Source organism: Psammomys obesus, unplaced genomic scaffold (assembly GCF_907164565.1).
Source record: "Psammomys obesus unplaced genomic scaffold, mPsaObe1.curated_primary_1811, whole genome shotgun sequence".
NCBI lineage: Eukaryota > Metazoa > Chordata > Mammalia > Rodentia > Muridae > Psammomys > Psammomys obesus.
Window position 1 is genome coordinate 10,860,479 of NW_026591598.1, and position 19,941 is coordinate 10,880,419.

At 40.9% G+C, this 19,941-nt stretch overlaps 1 protein-coding gene and 1 non-coding gene across 6 annotated transcripts in view; both read left to right on the top strand.

Moving 5' to 3' along the window:
- Eya3 (EYA transcriptional coactivator and phosphatase 3) overlaps positions 1-19,941 on the top strand; it is a 78,892-nt gene that overhangs the window by 45,598 nt on the left and 13,353 nt on the right. For 2 of the 5 annotated variants that reach the window (XM_055611375.1, XM_055611378.1), the window contains 6 exons: positions 5,946-6,031; positions 7,254-7,437; positions 9,281-9,420; positions 13,751-13,834; positions 15,859-15,948; positions 19,597-19,655. In XM_055611375.1, the coding sequence (XP_055467350.1) occupies positions 5,946-6,031; positions 7,254-7,437; positions 9,281-9,420; positions 13,751-13,834; positions 15,859-15,948; positions 19,597-19,655 (643 nt within the window). The remainder of the gene's footprint in view (positions 1-5,945; positions 6,032-7,253; positions 7,438-9,280; positions 9,421-13,750; positions 13,835-15,858; positions 15,949-19,596; positions 19,656-19,941) is intronic. The other 3 variants (XM_055611376.1, XM_055611379.1, XM_055611377.1) reach the window with 2 other exon arrangements.
- On the top strand, positions 9,906-10,012 carry LOC129680008 (U6 spliceosomal RNA). The gene has a single exon (XR_008720607.1). It is a non-coding gene; the product is annotated as a U6 spliceosomal RNA (small nuclear RNA).

The following is a 19,941-nucleotide window of genomic DNA, read 5'->3' on the forward strand; positions in this document are numbered from 1 at the left end:
GTGTGTGTGTGTGTGTGTGTGTGTGTGTGTGTGTGTGTGTGTGTGTGTGGTGTATCTTTAAGACTGGGTCTTGCTGTATAGCCCTGGCTGATCTTGTCTCCTGACTTCCCCAGTGCTAGGATTAGAGGTGTGAGCCATCCCACCTGGCCTAGAAGTTACATCCATGCTTAAAATTTCCCCCCTCCTTGATAGCCATTCACTTTTCTCTTGTCACTTACTATTTACTGATCATTGGTGCCTGGACTCATATTCATTTATTTTATAATGCAGAACAGCTTTATCTGTTATCTCATTTGGTCATAGAAAACATATTTAGTTGACTCTGATACCTTTTTACTTTTTTTTCCTTTCTGGTTTTTCAAAACAGGGTTTCTCTGTTGTGCCATGGCTGTCCTGAAATTCACTCTGTTGACCAGGCTGGCCTCGAACTCCGAGATCTGCTACCTCTGCCTCCCAAGTGCTGGGATTAAGACATGTACCACCACTGCCTGGTTGACACCTTTTTATATTACCAACTACTGACCTGTTTTTGTTTTCGCTGTTTCTTTTTTTTTTAGAATCTGTCATCTGACACTGAGACGCTCTAAGCACATCTTGTATATTATCTGCCTAAGTCCTGATGAGCCATTTCTCCAGAGAACCTTAGTTTTTCTTCTCTTTTTTTTTTTTCCTTTAAGATTTATTTCTTATTTATTCTGCCTACATGTATGCCTGCAGGCCAGAAGAGGGCACCAGATCTCACTATAGATGGTTATGAGCCACCATGTGGTTGCTGGGAATTGAACTCAGGACCTTTGGAAGAACAACCAGTGTCTTAACCTCTGAGCCATCTCATGAGCCCCAAGCTTAGTTTTTCTTTATGAAAAGAATGGTATTAGAAACCAAGACATGGGGTTATTACAGTGATCAATAGGTAAAAGTGCTTGATACATTCCTCAGGACACACATGGTGGAAGTCGAGAACTGAGTTGTCCTCTGACCTCCATATGAGAAAACACACACACACACACAAATAAACAGCTTTTATAATTAATTCAATTTATATCTCGGTCATAGGCCCCTCCCTCCTCTCCGCCAGCCCCACTCTCTCGCCTGTATCTATTCTGAATATAACTTTGAAAAGGAAAATAAATGTATGAAAACACATTAAAAAAAGAAAAGAAATGGAGCTAACAGAATGGCTCAGTGGTAAAATCACTTGTCTGTCATGGAAGCGGTATGACCTGAATTCATCCCAGTGGAGAGGAAGTACCAGCTCCCTCCCATAGTTGTCCTCTTACTTCTGTACTTACACCAGCACACACAAATGATCCTGTGAGGTCCATTCTTATTCAAACCATCACACATGTAGTGCTACTAAACTAATAAAACATGTTTAGAGACCAAGATGTGGACACATTGCAGCTAGGGTGTCAGGTCTCATTTCCTTTAGATGCTGTGTTAACAGAGCATTAAATATATGTCTGTGTTCTAACCTGTGTAAGTACATATGTAAATATTTTAAAGTTCAGCATGGGTTCTCACTGATTTTTCTAGTTCCCATCCATTATCACACAGTTCAGTTCAGACTAGCTATTGCAGATGTAAATCTCCACTCCATCATGTGTTGTACATGTTTGTGCATGAAAGTATGTATGAGAACATGCCTCAGCATGCATGTGGAGGTTGGGGGACAGCTTTGGATGTCAGGTCTCTCTTTGTACCATGTGGGTTCCAGGGTTAAAGTCAGGTGCCTTTACCCATCTCAGCATTCCTTGTTGAGGAGATAAGATTTTATTACCAAGCTTCTTCAGTGCAGTTTTTTCTCCTGGGTTGTTTTTTTGTTTTTTTGTTTTTGTTTTTGTTTTTGTTTTTTAAGTACATTGATATAGTCTGAGCCCATGGAATAGTGCTTGCATATAGTAGACAGTGTTTGACAAATGAATGATCCACATAGGCATTCAGTTTTAAACAAATATGCCGTTTCTGCTGAGACCCAAAGGCTAAAACTTTTGGCTTAGATATTTTGGTTACATGCTGAGAGTATGTAACTCTCTCAAGAGTATGTAATTGAGCCCAGCACTCTGAGAGGCAGAGGCAGGCAGATTGCTATGAGTTTGAGGCCAGCCTGGTCTACAAAACAAGATCAGGACAGGCAAGGCTACACAGAGAAAACCTGTCTTGAAAAGCCAAAAGAATAAAAGAGAGTATAACTGGACTGTCATCCTCTAATAGACAAAAAGATTTTGTCTCTCATACCTAGTATGTGCAGGTTGACTCTTACAAATAGTTATTAAGCCTCATCTTTTTGTTTTCTTTTTTTCCCCAAGATGTTGTTTCTCTGTATAGCCCTGGCTGTCTCACTGTGTAGACTGGGATGGCCTCGAACTGAGAGATCAACCTCCTAGGTGCTGGAATCAAAGAAGTGTGCCACCATGCCCGGTTGAGCCTCTTATATATTGGGTGCTTTGCTAGTTTCTGGCAATAATAAGATAGCAGAATACGTCTTCTTGGTGCTCACAGTCTATATGATTAGTCTAGAAAACACAAATAGTAAGTGAATAAGATTTCTGTAAGTGCTCTGAAGGAAGAAAAGGCACATTACCATGATTGAGAAAACAGGGAAGGAGCTGTTGTGTTGCATTCAGAAGGCAGAGGCAGGTGGATCCCTGTGAGTTCGAGGCTAGGACAGCCAGGGCTACACGGGGAAACCCTTTCTTCAAAACAAAACAAACAAAAAATGCTGTGGGTCTGAGAAAACAGGAAAGGACTCATTTTAAGAGAGTGGTCTGAGCGAGCTTCTGTAAGGAAAACTGACATGTTGAGGAGTCGTTAGTCTGGCCGGGAGAGGACCAGGAGGGGCAGTTCTGGTAGGGAGCACCTTAAAGAATTTCTCTTGTTTTCAGTAACGTACATAAAGCTATTGTGAGCCAACACAGGAGAGTGACATGCTTAAATTTAGAAAAGTGGGTGAAAACCAAATCCCTTTTGAGGTAGGGTTTTTCTGTATAGTTTAGGTTGACATTGAATTTGCAAAATCCTACTGCGTCTACTTCCAGCATGCTGGGATGTATACTGAACTACGGGGTGAACTATTGTGCCTGGCCTTGAGTAAACTTTTCTATAATTGGGGGTGGGGTTGGGCACAGGGACAGCTTTCAGGAGTTGCTTCTCCTTCCATTGTGGGTTCCAGAGATCAAATTGAGGTTGCCAAATTTGTACATCTCACTGGCCTTGCTCAAGTTTTTATGTGCCATTAACCCTTAAGACAGTATCACCTAATTCTAACTATAATTTTTTTTCATCGAAGCTCTGATACACTGGTTATATTAAGCTGACCTAATAGAATATGATTCTTAGATATGATTGTCTTTCAATAACTTATCAACAACGTTGTCAAAACAGGAATAAGGACCATGTAAAAATCAGCCATTGGTAGAGATCTGACAGCCTTTCCGTACATAAAAATAGGGGATATTATTTAAGTTTTATTTGACTCTCTAAGTTTGTACTTGTTGTTTTGTATTTCACTGTTGTTTTTATCACATCTGCCGTTTAATATTCTTTATTGAGACCATCAAATACATGTGTGTATGATGATTAGGACTTTTTTATTCCTAACTTCTTATATAGGGTATAGCATATAGTGATTGTGCTATATATACAGAGCACATGTATATAGGGTAAAGCATATAGTGATTATCTACATTTTTAGATAAATTAACTTGGGTTCAATGATAGTTATAGGAATCTGAAATATTCCAGTCATTTTTTAGACTGAAGATTATGATATTTCTTTTATATAATTGTTTTTCGTTGGTTTGAGGGGCCTGGATCTCATATAGCCCACACTGGCCTTTAATTCACTGTGAATGTGAGGCTGACCTTGAACTGATCCTCCTTCCTCCACCTCAGTGTACCATGCTTGGCTGATGATTACCTTTCTAAGCTGCTTACCAGAATATATTTTTCCAGTGTGGATAGTGACCGGGTATAATTTGAGTCCAGCCATCTCCAGGTGTTAGTAAATAAGAGAATGCTGGGCAGGAGGAGAAAAGAGAAGTCTGAGCCATGCCCAGAGGAAAGGGAAGTTGGTCTGGAAGTGACTACTGAGAATGCTAGTAAGCTATCTTCTCTACCATTTAAAGTTACTTTTATTCAGTCTAGTCTGTTTCAGACCTGCCAGGATAATATATTGCTTACAGAATCTAGTAACTACCAGAAAGTCTTTTCCCATAAAGTGATTAAAATTGCTTAGGAGTTATCTATCCTGTGTACTAATTGACGCTTCCTCTTAGGAAAATGAATGGATTAAGTTATAGCAGAGAAGAAACTGACTATTGATGGGAAGCAAATACCTCCTATAAGTTATTAAATGCATTTCATCTAGGAAAGGAAGCCCTTAAGAGCCCTGTCATGGCTGTGGGGCAGAGTACTGTAGGTTGTCAGGAGACCAGTGACTACTTCAGCCAGTGACTGAGGAAAGAGCACCAGGTGAGGAGGTGGGAGATCAGCTGATCTCACCCACTGGGATTATCAACCCGACTGCACACACTGTCTGAACTCTCCTCTGACCCAAGCGCTTGAGCAGGCTCGGCTTGTGGCAGGAGCAGTGACTGATCTTGTCTAGAGGGGCTTTCAGCACACACAGTTCCCTGCAGAAGGTCAGGGGCCTGGTCTGGTCCAGCCTGAGTTCTTCCTACTTCATTTTCTCATGTTCTGTTCTTATGGAGGTTTCCTGCTGGCTTTCTCCCGGGGGACTTCGTTGCTGGTCAGAGTGGTCGGTCCTCCTGGAGGTGAACACTTTGTGTGTGGTTGACTGCAGTAAGAACCATGTCTCTGTGCTTGTGACATGAGACAGAGGAGAGTTCAGAACTGGTGCCCGGTAACGCTGACGACTTGGGCAAAGCCCTGTGCTATCTGCTTGTCACTGAAGTGTGGGCTCAGAACCTGATGGATTCTATTACAAAAAGATGTAAAACTTAAAGACATACCAAATAACTTACCTGATAGAATGCACTTTTACCTGAGCAGATGAGACTTAATATCTTCAGAGTCTTTGCAAGTTTATTGGATTTAACTTTTTTTTGTTGTGTTTGTGTGTGCCCGTGTGTGTGTGAATGCCCTGGTGCACATGGGAAGGTCAGAGGGTCACTTGTGGGAATCAGAGCTCTTCTCCCATGTGGGTCCTAGGAATCTAACTCAGGTCATGAGGCTTAGCAGCACCTTTACCTGCTAAACCATCTCTCCAGTCCTCGCGGTGCTGTTTGATCTACATTAATAAGCCATTATTTGAAGATAGCAGTTAGAATTTGGAGAGCTAGCTCTATTTCTCAAAATGAACATGTCCCTCGGGAGAGACCTCGTTTGGGATGACTGGCCATAAACAGTGCCACAACAGGATTCCCAGAGCTTTACTGACTGTCAGGTCACTTGCAGGGGGATCACTCTTCAGCTTTTAGAAAAGATTGTGATGATTTGGCTGAGCTCTGACTTTACTGCTGTGTCAGTATGAGCTGTGAATTGGGCATGCATTCTTCTAGGACTTTCCTACTAGAGCTGAGGACTCAGGTTGAAGCAAGTATTCCATTGTTTTGTTTCTAATCAAGGTATGGCATGCAAAAGCAAAACAAATGATTGCTTCTTTTTTATTGTTCCTGAATTGTATGTGTGCCGTGTTTTATGTCTGTGCACCATATGTATGCCTGGCGCCGCAGAGACAGGAGGAGGCCAGGAGTTGCATGATTGCGAGCCATCATATGAGTGTTAGAGCTTGAACCCAGGTCTTCTGGAAGAGCGGCCAGTACTCGTAACCACTGAACTGTCTCTCCAGCTTCCAGCATTTTCTTCTTTAGCCAGTGTTCTTTGTCTCCTGTACATATGTTCGATTAAAACAAGTTGTTTCCCATATCTTTAAGGCGTTTACATGGGCTTGTTAATATTTCCTAATTCTCTCAATCCTGTAGCTTCAAGCACAAATGCCAGCCTGATATCCACTTCATCCGCAATTGCCAATATTCCAGCAGCAGCTGTGGCCAGCGTCTCAAATCAGGTACTGTGTCCCATTTGTTCATCCTCCTTTGTAAGATTCATCTGACTTTCACTAACTTGCCCATGTAAGGAACAACCAGCAATAGTGGAGACTGTTGAGTCCTGTTGCCAGATGCCCTCAGAACTCTCTGGCCGCTATCACGTTTCTCTTGTTCCTTACTAACCCTCCCAGGAATATGGTTCTATCTGCAGCATTACCTACTGTGTTTACTCTACCTAAGCCTCATCCAACCTCCACTAGAATGTGCACTCCAAGAGCAGTGATTCATTTTTCTGTTTGTGTTCACTTTTATATTCCCAGAACCTACACAAATTACTGGCACTCACTTAAAAGGCACTCACAACTAATGTGGAATAAGTAAATACCTCCACCCATCCCCTTATTCCTTGATTATAGTTTGGTTGGTTGGTTGGTTTTGGTATTTTGCTTTTCAAGGGTTTCCCCATATAGCCCTGGCTGTCCTGGAACTCACTGTGTAGACCAGGCTGGCTGTGAACTCAGATCCACCTGCCTCTCCACCACCATGCCTGGCTGTGATTTGGTTTTGATCAGTTACGTGTGTGCTTAAATGATCACTGTAACATCTTCAGTGTTGTGTTGTAGGGTTTGTTTTGTTTTGAACATGCTCAGACTTTCTCTGCAGCAACTGCCATGACCACTGCTATCTTCACAGACTGTGGGTTTTTTGGCTACAGTTAACCTACTCATTGACTTTCTGGGTCTGACTGTTCCTCCGTTGTGGTGTTTGTTCTTTCTTACATCCACAAGTACCTTGGGGTTGAGGGGGGCTGTTTAGTTTTGATCGGGTAAATTGATTTTTGGGGTGAGGGCCTCACTATGTACCCCTGGCTGCCCTGGGATGTGCCATAGTCCAGGCTGGCCTCAAACTTTTATTCATCCTCCTGCCTGTCTCCTGAGTTGAGTCCATGTGCCAGCACAGAGGCCTAGTGTTTCTAGTGCATTCCCATGGGCTCTCTCCTTTTACAGCTCTTGTTTTTCATCTTCTAAGGACAGTGTCTTTAGTTTTTCACATTATGACTTCTGAAGAGTGTTTAATCAACATTGTTCACTTAGATGATACATCTATACTCATGTCTCTGCGTTTTGAAAATCATTGATTTCTTGGGACTGCTAGGTAGGTGAAAAAATAAGAAGACAATATTTTAGGAAAATCATTATGACTAATAGGTAATAGTCTTGTTTTCTTTCCTTTGGCCCACAGGATTATCCTACCTATACTATTCTTGGACAGAATCAGTACCAGGCCTGCTACCCTAGTTCCAGCTTTGGAGTTGCAGGCCAAACTAACAGTGATGCTGAGAATACCACATTAGCGGCTACCACGTACCAGACAGAGAAGCCTAGTGCTGTAGTACCTGCGCCAGCCCCACAACGGCTTCCCTCTGGTGAGTACTGGTGCAACAGGTGTTTCTATGCGATGCTAAGATGATTTTGTTCTGGGATAAGCTAGTTTTACCATGCTCTTGGCTTCCCTTTCAAGTGTAAACTGCACAAACAGACTGTGGTGAGAAACTGCTTGTTAGAATGTGTGTAGATGCTGGGAACAGAAGAGTGCCAACAGTGGGAAGATGTGCTTCTAGTGCACACTCTGCCCTCCTTGTGAGTGTGCTGCACTCAGCAGGGCTCTTCAGATGAAGGGCCAGCTTGAAGGTTGCCAGCTTCCAGGTTTAACCCAGGCATGTCTTAACCTCCCGCTAGGAACTCGGAGCAGGTACTCTTTCTGTTTTAAACTTCTTTAATGTTCCAAGAACAACTACAGTTCTTTTCCCAACAGTCCTAACATTTGACTCTCAAGCCTGAGACTGCCTGTGAGTGGCACTGGGAGGTGTGGCCCTGCCTGCAGTGCCACCAGCAGCCCAAGGAGTCCCTTTTCACTAAGGACTTCTTACTTGTAGAAAGCCTAGTCCTTGATTACACCACAGAATTTCAGGGTGAGCCAGAGTGAAGCAAAGTTAGTGGGTTATTTAAGATCAATGCGAGCACATGCTTCACAGGAGTAAGTGGGGGCTAGAGCACGTGGGAAAGGTTGCACAGCCCTCTGCCACGGCAGTTTCTCAGGGAACTGCACTTAGGTGGCTTTACAGCGGCTGCAGGCACGATTATGTGTCTAAGTTACATTGCTCAAAACAGTGTGATTTACAACAAAGTTTAAAGACTAAACCGCTTAAACTTAAGTATTAAATACAGTTTAAATAGTAAGTAAAAAGGCTGGATGACATGGTGAACACCCTTGACACTTGGGAAGCTGAGGGAGGTGGATACCTGTGAGTTCTAAGCCAGTCTGGGCTACATTTAAAAAAAAAAAAAAGTTTAGAGATTAGTTCTTCCATTTTAGACTAGAGAGATGACTCCACAGTTAAGAGCGCTGGCTGCTCTTCTAGAGGACCTGGGTTCAAGTCCAGGTGTCCACATGGAAGTTAACAATTGTTTGGATCTAGTAATTCCAAGGATCTGATGTCCTCTTCAAACCTCCTGGGACACTGCATGCATGTGGTACACAGACATACATGTAAGCAAAACACTTTATGCATATAAAATAACAATAATAACAGTTTAAAAAACTGTAAAGCTTTTTTTTTAAAGCTTTATCCTCTGAATTTTTTTAAGATTTATTTATATCTGTGTATTTTGTGTACATGTATGTATGTATACCACTGCTTGTCTGCTGCCCTCAAAGTTCAGAAGAGTGCGTTGGGACCTCTAGAACTGGAGTTACAGATGGCTTTGAATCAACTAAACCAAAGTCTCTTCAAAAGCAGCAAGTGCTCTTATCCACTGAGCTACCTCTCAGTCAGGAACATTTTCTTCATAAATGAAATTGTGAGGTGCTTTTCATGAGGTGTGAGAGAGGTGGTCCTGGTGTAATTCAAATGGAGGTCACAAACATTCTGACTATAAGAAGGCATAATTTGTTGTTCAGTCTGTCCTTTTAGGGTGTCTTTAGGAAGGCAGATACTCTCTGTAAGCAAGTATTGTCTCTCTCAGGCAGAGTTGTCTCTATAGGCAGATTTCATCTCTGTGGGCAGATACTATCTCTGTAGGCAGATGTTGTCTCTGTAGACAGTTCTGGTTACTTCAGGCTCCTGGCCATTGTGGTGTAAGGGGCTTCTTTCTTTTCCCAGTTTCCTTTATTGTTAAAATAAGGACCCTGTCTTTTTATTATTCCTCCTGTCAGCCCCACTCCCTGCTGCGGTCCTTACAGCCTGTGTATCTTACTTCTCCTTTCAGCAGACTCATCCACAAGCCCGTCTTTGTCCCAGAATACACCAAATAAAGATGCTGATGATCAGTCCCGGAAAAACATGACTGTCAAGAACCGCGGCAAGAGGAAAGCCGATGCCGGCTCTTCCCAGGACAGCGAATTAGAAGTATGTGAAGAAACTCACTTGACGTAACCTATTCTGTCTTCCTCACTTCTGTCAGGCATACGTCTGCAATTTGCAAAAATAATGTTGTGTGTTGTGTCTGCTTGAATTCTCAGGGCCAAGAGAAAAAAAAAATGTAGGTAAAAGAAAATCCATTCATACCCATGACTTAGCGCGCGCGTGTGTGTGTATTAACCTATATATAAACCCTTCCAGTTGTTTTCACCTTTTCTGATTCAAGATAACTTTAACAGAACAAATTGTTTTTTACATTCAGAGAAAAAAAAATTACATTGCATTTTAGGAGAAAGCCAGAGGAGCTGTGAATGATGTCATACTGTTTCCCTTAAGAAACTGAAAGTGGGATCTGGTGACTGCTTACTGAGCATGCCAGCAAACCATGGTGTGCTTTGAAAACCAGGGAAATTTACTGTGGACATAGATTTCAGTTATGGTTGGAAAGAATAAAAAAAACATACAGAATTCTAGTGCTCGCTTCGGCAGCACATATACTAAAATTGGAACGATACAGAGAAGATTAGCATGGCCCCTGCGTAAGGATGACACGCAAATTCGTGAAAAAAACATACAGAATTCTAAAGTCAGAATTATTGCATTACCTTTATTTTGTAGTTTTCATTTTTCTTTGATGTTATTCAGTAAAGCAAAGAAATATATTTATATGCTCTTAGACACAGGTAAATTGAAGCTGCACAGAGAGTCTGTCTTCCTCTTCTCTTCTGGGGAGCAAATACAACAAGAAATAAGGAAACTAAAGTTCTAGTGTCAGTCTTAGGAAGATTAACAACTCTTTACTTTTAACAATTGTACCACAGTGTGTATTACCTAACCTTTAGCATTTTTTTGCTGGACATAGTACATACCTGTAATCCCATGACTTCAGAAGGCAGGAAGAGCAGGAGTTGAAGGTCATCTTTAGATACATGAGTTACCTGAGACTCCACCTAAAACACTTTTTTAAAGACTTTACTGTGTTTTTTTTTTTTTTTTTTTTAAGATTTGAAAATTTTTATGAGTATGGATGATTTTTAAAAATATGTGTAGGTAGTTTGCCTGCATGTATGTCTATATATCACATGATGCCTCATGCCCGCAGAGACTAGAAGAGACTGTCTGATTCCTTGTGACTAGAGTTACAGGCTCGTGTGAGCTACACATGGGTGCTGGGAATCAAACCTCTAGATGAGCAGCCAGTGCTCTAACTGCTAAGCCATGTCTCTAGCCCCAACCTCACCATATATATATATATATATGCATACATACATACATATCTGAGTGCTCTGTCCTCTCACACACACCAGAAGGGGGCATCAGATCCCATTACAGGTTGTGAGCTACTATTTGGGTGCTGGGAATTGAACTCAGGACCTCTGGAATAGCAGTGAGTGCTCTTAACCACCCTCTCTCCAGGCCCCCAATTTTACCATTTTAAGAGCATAGTTCAGTGTTATTAAATACAGTAGCTACACTTGTGGGTTGTTTGTTTGTTTGTTTGTTTTGAGACAGTCTCAGCCTTGCCTTGAACTCCTGGGCAACCCTGCCTCATACTCCAAAGTGCTGAGATGACAGCCATGTATTCAGAACCTTTTCTTGATCCTAAACATACTCTGTACCTATTAAACAGTAACTCTTCATACTCTTTTATAGCCCATGGCAACTACTATTCTGCTTTCTGCTACTGTGGATTTGCCTGGTGTAGCTATAGCTGAATGTGAACATACAGTATTTGTACTCTTTTTTTTTTTTTTTTTTTTTAAGATTTATTTATTTTATGTATATGAGAGCACTATCTTCACGTATACCTGTAGGCCAGAAGGGGATATCAGATCACATTATAAATGGTTGGTTGTGAGCCACCATGTGGTTGCCAGGCATTGAACCCAGGAAGAACAGGGAGTGCTCTTAACTGCTGAGCCATCTCATCTCTCCAGCCACTATCTGTGTCAAACTATTTGTCAAGCTCAGTTCACTAAGTGTACTGCTCTTGAGATTTATCTGCGTTGCAGCATGGATCATAATTTCATTTATTTTAATGGCTGTATGATAGATACTCCACACTGTATGTGTGTGCATACTGCATCTGGCTTATCTTGTGTCTGTTGAAGGACACTTTCACTTCTAGGCCATTGTGAATAATGAGGCTTTGAATACTTTGTATTATACTTCTCCACTTCTTTATACAGAGAGTGGAATTGCTGGATCTTATTTTGTGTTCAGCTTTTTGAGGAGCCACCAGACTTCCACACTTTTACATCGCCATTATTGACCACATTCTCATCAATGCTTATTTCTCTCCTCCCCTTTTTAAATTGTATTTTAGGTGGTGGTGGTGAGACAAAGGCTCTCTACATAGCTCTGGCTACAGGAGCTTAACGTACAAACATATGTCTGGTCCCTCCCTTTTAAAATAAACGCTGCCCTGTTGGGTATGAAGTGATACCTCACTGTAGTTCTTACTTATATTTCCTAATGTCTAATCATATTGAGTATCTTTCTGTGGCCTTGAGTTGTAAATTAAATGGCATAACTCCTCAACTCTGTCCTTTCTCGAGGTGGTTTTGGTTATTTAGAGATCTCTTCAGATTCCCTATGAATTTTTGAACAGGGTATTTTTTTTCTTTTTTTAACTTGTTTATTTTAAATTGGTAGTTATTAAATTGAGTTTTTATAAAAACACTGTTTGAACTCAAGTTTAACTTTCTGTTTTTTTTTTTTTTTTTTTTTTTTTTTTTTTGAGATAGGGTTTCTCTGTATAGCCCTGGCTGTCCTGGACTCACTTTGTAAACCAGGCTGGCCTTGAACTCAGAGATCTGCCTGCCTCTCCCTCCCAGAGTGCTGGATTACAGGCGTGCACCACTGCACCCGGCTTGGTTTTCCTCTCTCATTATGTTCCAGTGATTAATTTTATGTATTCAGAGAACTGTCCTTACATTCCAAGAAGTGATCCCACTCAATCACAATATATAGTTGTTTTTATATGTTGGGGAAGATCACTTGCTACTATTTGGTTGAGATCTGTACACTGTTTTTCATGAGGGCTGTCATTTTCCACACTGCTCTAGTCTTGTCTAGTCTTAGATGCTGGCTTCACTGTTGAAATAGAAAGTGTTCCTTCCTTCTCAGTGTGTTTTTGGAAAAATTTAGGAAGTGATGTTGATTCTTACTTTACTTGAATGTCCACTATAATTCACCAGTGAGACCGCTGGATCTCAGGCTTTTCCTTTAGTGTCATTTTAAATGGCTGGCTCCAAGCTCCTTACTAGTGGCAGGCTTTTTTCTTTTTCTTGAGTCAATTTAGGTTGTGTTGTGTGTTTCTTGGGAAGTAGACTATTTCACCTGGTTATCCAGTTTTTTGGCATGCATCTGTTGATGATTCATAGGGTCCACTGATGTCTAGGAAGTCCATACTGTTGTCCCCACTTGCATTTATGGTTTTAGTAATTTGAATCTCTGACTTTCCTTCATCTGTCTTGGTAAACGTCAGGTCTGCTGATATTTTCAGAGAACCCACTGTTGCTTTCACTGTCTTTATTCTGTTCTGTCTCTTAGGTTCTTTCTCTTTTATCCTTTATTGACTTCTTCCTTTCCCCAGCATTAGCTTTAGTTTGCCTTTCATGTCTAATGTCCTTGGATATATAGTATGGCTATTATTTGAGATTTTTTTCTTCTTCTTGGACTAGGGATTGAACCCAGAGCCACAGTCCTGTAAAGATCTGCCCTGAGGCTTGCTGCTTCCTTTGCCTTCTTCTCTTGTTATAGGCTCTTGCTGTGTAGCCTAGGGTAGCAGTTAATAGTTTCTGTCTGTTTCCCTAGTTTGGGGAGTGAAAGCATACACCCATGCCATCTGCTTGCTTGCTCTCTTTTTCCTTTCTCTTTTTTCTCTTGTCTTGCTGGATAGCCCAGGCTGGCCTGAAGTTCTCTCTGTAAACTTAGATGGCTTCAAACTCGCAGAGATTCTCCTGCCTCTGTTTCCCAACTGGTGGAATTAAAGTCAAGCTTCTCATGCCACCTGCTTCCTTCCTTTAATGTGTATTTACGGTTAAAATTCCCTTTCATCATTGCTGTCACTGTCTCATAAGTTTTAATATGTTGTTTTTGTTTTGTTTTGTTTTTTGTTATTTCATTCATCTCAATGGGTTTTCTAATTTTATTTATGATTTCTTTTGTGGACCATTGATTGTCTAAAATTGTGTTATTATACTCTCATGTATTTGTGGATTTTTCAGTTTTCCTTTTTTTTTTTTTTTTTTTTTTGGTTTATTTCACTGTGACTGACAGATAAGATAACTCATTTTTTGTCTTCCCCCCTCAGCGGGTATTTCTCTGGGACTTGGATGAAACCATCATCATATTTCATTCCCTTCTTACTGGATCCTATGCTCAGAAGTATGGAAAGGTAATTTGAGTCTTCTGTTATAATGTCCTTCCTTTGACAGAGTTGAGCAGCTGATGTAATTCTCCCAACTGCTGAGGTAGAAAATCCATTTTCTCTGCTGCTTGTCTTGCCCTATTGAGTGTGTGTATGTGTGTATATATGCATATATATGTGTGTGAGTGTACACATACTATATATATATATACACACACACACACACACACACACACACACACATACGTGTATACATATATATATGATACTCTTAGGATTGGGGCTTGAGAGATGGCTCAGTGATTTAAGAGCTCTTACTGCTCTTATGAAGGACTTTGGTTTGGTTCCCAGCACCCACATGGCAGCTTATAACCATCTATAACACCAGTTCCAGACATTGTGTCCATGTGATGCAAAGATGCACGTGCAGGCAAAACACCATCCACATAAAAATTCAAGACAAAAAACAGTATTAGCAATCAAACCCAGGGCCTCACTAGTGCTAGGTAAGTGCTGCTCCACTGGGCTATACCCCTCCTCCTTCCCTGCTGGCTCGGAGCGCCCCATGTATAAAACTTGACAGATGGCTTGTGCCAGGCAGGCTACATAGCTGGGTAGCATTGATGGTAAAGCTAGGCGCCCGGTCTAGGAGCGGTGCTGACTCTGAAGCTGTGTGAGGGAGCGTTTCCGGCTGATGAAGTGGCCTACCAGGTAAAAGTGCTCTGCCAGGCCTGACGACCTGAGCGCCGTCTTCCGCACCCACGGTGGAAGCGTGAGCCAGCTCCCCGCAAGCTGTCCCCTGACCATGTGCACACCACACATACAATCCCCAAATAAATAACTACTTTTTAATGTGTTTTATGAGCATGAAAATATAAAAATAAGACTCAAAATTGAATGAAATCTCAGGATTATATATTCTAAGGACTGACTATTAAGCCTTAAATCACTAAAATATCTCTAAGAATTTCATTTAGCCTCAAATGAGCTAGAGCTAAGATTTCTAAAATAGATCATCACGTGACTTCTGTTATGTTGTATTTTGAGACAAGATCTCATTGTATAGCACAAGCTGGCTTCTAAGTGTCAGTTATCCTCCTGCCTCTAAAGCCTCCCAAATGTTGGGATTACAGGTGTGAGCCACATCTCCTAGATCTAAAAGAGATGTGCTTCTTAAAAAGTTAGTTGTACCAGACAAAATTAAATGTATTTAGTCTTCAGTGTAAGCATTACTTTTAGTAGAAGAATGAGTTGTTATTAGTTCTGTGTATTTCTTTGTTTTGAGACAGGGTCTCACTGTGTAGCCTCAGCTGTTCTTGAACTCAGTTGTCCTGCCTCGGCCTCCAGTGTGCAAAACTGCTTCACCACAGATCATCTCCAGGATCATTTATTTCTAGAAATAAATTACAAATTATAAAAATAACTTTGCTGTCTTGCTACTCCCAGTTATCTTGGAGTACCAGGAATCTCTCCTGTGAGTACTTTTCCACAGCTGACAGAGGCTCCAAAACTATATCCCTAAGACCATTAGAAAAATACTTAGGCTCTGCGTGAAGACTGACGCTTCATTTTAAAGCAGCCTGCATTGGTTACCCTGCACATCCTTTGACTCTGTTCTTCTTTACTTCCTGGTTGGTTAGATAGTTAGGTGTCTGGTATTCCCTGTGTCACATGAGCAAAAAAGGGATCATGCATATTACAGTAGCAGGATTTTGTTTTGTTTTGGTGAGACACAGTTTCTCTCTGTATCCTTGGCTGTCCGGGAATTTCCTACGTAGACCAGGTTAGCCTAAAACTCAGACCTGCCCCCTTGCCTCTACCTCCTGAGAACTTGGATTAAAGGTGTGCACCATCACCACCTGACTTTGACATTTTTATTAATGCCCTATAGCCCCTATATTTTGTAATCCCAGGTTCTTATAAATGTGAGTGATATTGGCTCAGTAAGATTTGAAGTACTGTTATGGACTTGTGTTGGACTAGGCCCAGAGTAGTTTTGAAATATCTGAAAGTTAGAACCAGTGCTATTCTCACTTCTGTTTTTATTCCAGGACCCAACAGTAGTAATTGGCTCAGGTTTAACAATGGAAGAAATGATTTTTGAAGTGGCTGATACACATCTGTTTTTCAATGACTTGGAGGTAAGTGGTTTAAATAGGTTTTCTGCTTCCATGAGTGTTTTGTTCTATAACTGTTAGTGCCTGCACTTGTATTTAGAAGGTAGGAGATTGGATAAGACGAATGGAAAGAATCTGTTAACAGGATCACTGCAGGAATCTATTTCCAGGAGGAAGATGTCACAGTTGAATCATCAGCTAGCAGGAGTTGTAGTTTGTAGTATGATGTTTTGTTTCATTTTGTTTTGAAACAGGTTCCCTTGTAGCCCAGATTCACTGTGTAGCTGAAGATGACTTTGAACTTGATTTCTTGCCTGTACTTCCAGGGTGGTTGAATTCCAGATGTGCAACCATGCCAGGGTTTATGCAGTGCTGGGGAGTGAACAGAGGGCTTTCTGCATGTAGGCAACCACTCTACCAGCTGAGATAGCCCAAGTTAGAGTGTGTTGAAAGAGTTTAAAAGATGTTTAAAACATAGATTTTAAGCATAGGAGTTAAGAGAAAAAGTGGCACTAGGAAGGAAAGTATGTGGCCCCTCCCAGCCAGGGCTGGGGACACACACCTGTAATCCTAGCAGTTAGGAGGCTGAGGTAGGAAGATCGTGGGTTCAGGACCTGTCTAAAAAATAAAGCAAAAGTTGGTTTTTGTTTTAGTCAACTTATTTGGAAGTAAAGTACTGGAACACTAAAATAAAAGTCAGTAATCCAATATGTTACATAAAATAACATAATTGTTCGATTTGTTTTGTTTGAGGCAGTCTTAGTATAGCTCTAGCTGGCCTGAGACTCTGTAGACCAGGCTGGTCCTGAACTCAGAGAAATCCGCTTACCTCTGCTTCCTGAGTTCTGGGATCAAAGGCATGTGCCATTGTGTTCTGCTGCTGCTGCTGCTGCTGCTGTTGCTGTATTGTTTTTTGTTTGTTTCTTTGTTTTTAAGTTTTTCTTTTTTATAAAGCCAGAAAGGGACATCAGATCCCCTTGAGACTTTAGTTAAAACTGCTCGATGGATGCTAGGAAATAAATCAGCTCCTCTGGAAGAGCAGCCAGCACGCTTGACCTGAGCTGTCTCTCCAGTCCATATGCTCAGCTTCTTGGTGATACCTTGCTTACTCTTTAATCCTGCCTTTTTTTAAAATAATTTACCTTTTAGGTCTCTAATTGATAGATGATTACTCTTACTGCTATTGGATAGTTTTTGTCTACTTTGATTGGCTATTATTTTCTTTTCTGTATAATTTGTCAAAGTAACGTTATGACTTGGGTTTAAAAAAATAAAAAAAAGCCCTGTATCACACATGCACTATAAATGTGTTTTAAATATGATTTGACTTTTTCATGCCTTTTAGAAATCCATAATTTTAGTTTTAATAAAGTATAATTTACTATTACATTTTTTTCTTTATATTAAAAAGTTTCTGGCTCTTGTTTAAAGTTTATTTACCTATCCTCAAATGGGAAATATATTCTTCTGTATTTTCTTGTAGAAACTTTTAAGTATTTTTTGTTTTGTTTTGGGCTTGGTGTTTTGTTTGTTTTTTATTTGGAGGTCTGGAAGTTTTTTTAGACAAGGCTTCAGTCTGTATAACTCAGGATGGCATTAAAGTTAAAGTCCATCTACCTCTGCCACCCAAGTGCTGTCATTGTAGGCATACGCTATCACACCTGGCTCTGATTATATTTCTACATGTGAATTATCCGTATAAGTGAAGTTTCATGTATTCAGCTATTCGGGGATTAGGTGTCAGGAAAATAGAACACACTGAGAATATACAGTGAAAAACTCTTGGCTTTGCCTTTTGAGTTTTCCTTTGAAGTGAACGTGGCATAATAGATCATAGGATTGGGGCTGTGAGAAATTCAGAGTGGGAATCTCAGGCTGAGAGTCATGTTCCCATCCTGGGCTTGAGCCTGTGCCTTGTTCAAAAAACTAGTAATAGTTGTTCTGGCCAGAGCAATGGATTACTGGGAAACAGGACAGAGGAGGAAAGGGAGTGAGTATTTCCACTTCATGACTCTACACTCTGCACCGTGTGTTACATATGTTACGTCATTTCTAACAGCAGCAATTTGGAAGTAAAGTAAAAACATTTCTAAACACAATATATGCCCAGTTCTCCTTAAACACAGACAGCTCTCCAGCAAGTCACCTCACTGTGGCTCTATCCAGTTGCTTCTCCTCAGCTCCACAGTGTTCTAATCTTCCTTCAACTATATTTGTTGGCAAAATGAGACAGCATAGTTTTTAATTAGCAAATATTAGTTTAAAACCTACTATATGCCAATTATTATTCCCAAAGTGTATTTGTAATGATTTTCTAGACATAGCCCGCACTCAGGCCGGAAAGTTCTAAAAGAATTTGACCTAAATGTGTTCCTGATTCCCAGGTCAGTAGTTCTCAACTTTAGGGGTCGTAAGAAATCCATGGGGAATGTCTTAAAATTGGAGATTCTAAGCTGGGGCAAGGTGGCATATAATCCCAGCACTCGGGGAGGCAGAGGCAGGTGGATCTCTGTGTGTTGGAGGTCAGCCAGGTCTACAAAGTGAGTCCAGGATAATCAAGGCTACACATAGAAAACCTATCTTGAAAAACAAAACAAAATAATAATAATTTAAAAATAAATAATAATTTAAAAATTGGAGATTCTAGGTCTTCAATTCTAGCAGTTCAAGTAGGTGTGTTATGAACCCAAGAATATGCATTTTTAAAAGCCTTCCCCAGAAGATTCTATCAGGGAAGACAGAAGGCAGTTAGGCAGTTGGTGCATTTGACCTTCTCTTTCTACTACTCTCCAGTTGTATGATCCTGAGAAAATCATTTCATCTCTCTTTAGAACACAAGTTCTAGATCTAAGCATTGACTTAGATAACCTGTGATTATGCTTATATTTTAGGTATGCATTTCTGTTCCAGTTATTCTGACCTGTTTTTTGTTTGTTTGTTTGTTTGTTTGTTTGTATTAAATTAAATTTATATATAAGCTCTATCTGCATGTATTCCTTACATGCCAGAATAGGGCATCAGATCCCATTATAGATGGTTGTAAGACACCATGTGGTTTCTGGGAATTGAACTCAGGATTTGGAAGAACAGACGGTACTCTTAACTGCTGAGCCATCTCTCCAGCCCCCTATTCCCAGTTTTGATATCATACTTTTCCAGTATCTGTTTCATCTACAAAAATAATTTATATACAAACCATGCTGTGCACACTTTTAATCCCAGAACTTGGAAGACAGAGGCAAGCAAATCTCTGTGAGTTTAAGGCCAGCCTGTCTATAGAATGAGTTCCAGGACAACCAGGATTACACAGAGAAACCCTGTCTCAGGAAGGAAAAAAATAATAATAAACAAAACCTTAAATTATGCAAGGGAGATATAATACCCGAGTCCTGCATCCTATCTTGTAGTAGAATTTACACTCTAATACGGGACATAGAGGCACGGGACAGTGTGAGAGCAGTTGTGGAAATGAACTGTTGTGATTGCTAAAACTGTTAAGGAAGGTTTCAAGCAGCTGGTTTCCCTTGGACAGTGGAGGTGTCTATGTGACAGAGAGACTATGAGGTGTTTCACCTCCTGCTTGTCGTACATGCTCTTGTCGTATAGCATGTCATGGTAAGTGGCTGCACCTTTGTTCCCTGGAGTGAAATAATGTGTTTTGTCTTTTAACAGGAGTGTGACCAGGTGCATGTGGAAGATGTGGCTTCTGATGACAATGGCCAGGATCTGAGGTGTGGTAAACATAGTGATTATCTGAACATCAGCACACCTAGTATGTGCAAAGCCGTTGCATTCAGAGGAAGTGGAAGATTAAAATGCCCACTGTTGCTAGAGGAGTCAGAAACCAGTCTAGTTAACCGAGACATAGTGTGATAAGGCAGAGAGGTGATAGGAAGCAGAGGACGTGAAGTGACACTGATCTGTAAAAGGAGCAGGTGGCACCATTAGGGAGGCCTCAGTGGCGTAGCATTTGACCAAGGTCTCAGGAATTACCAGGTAGCCGTACTAGATGATGAA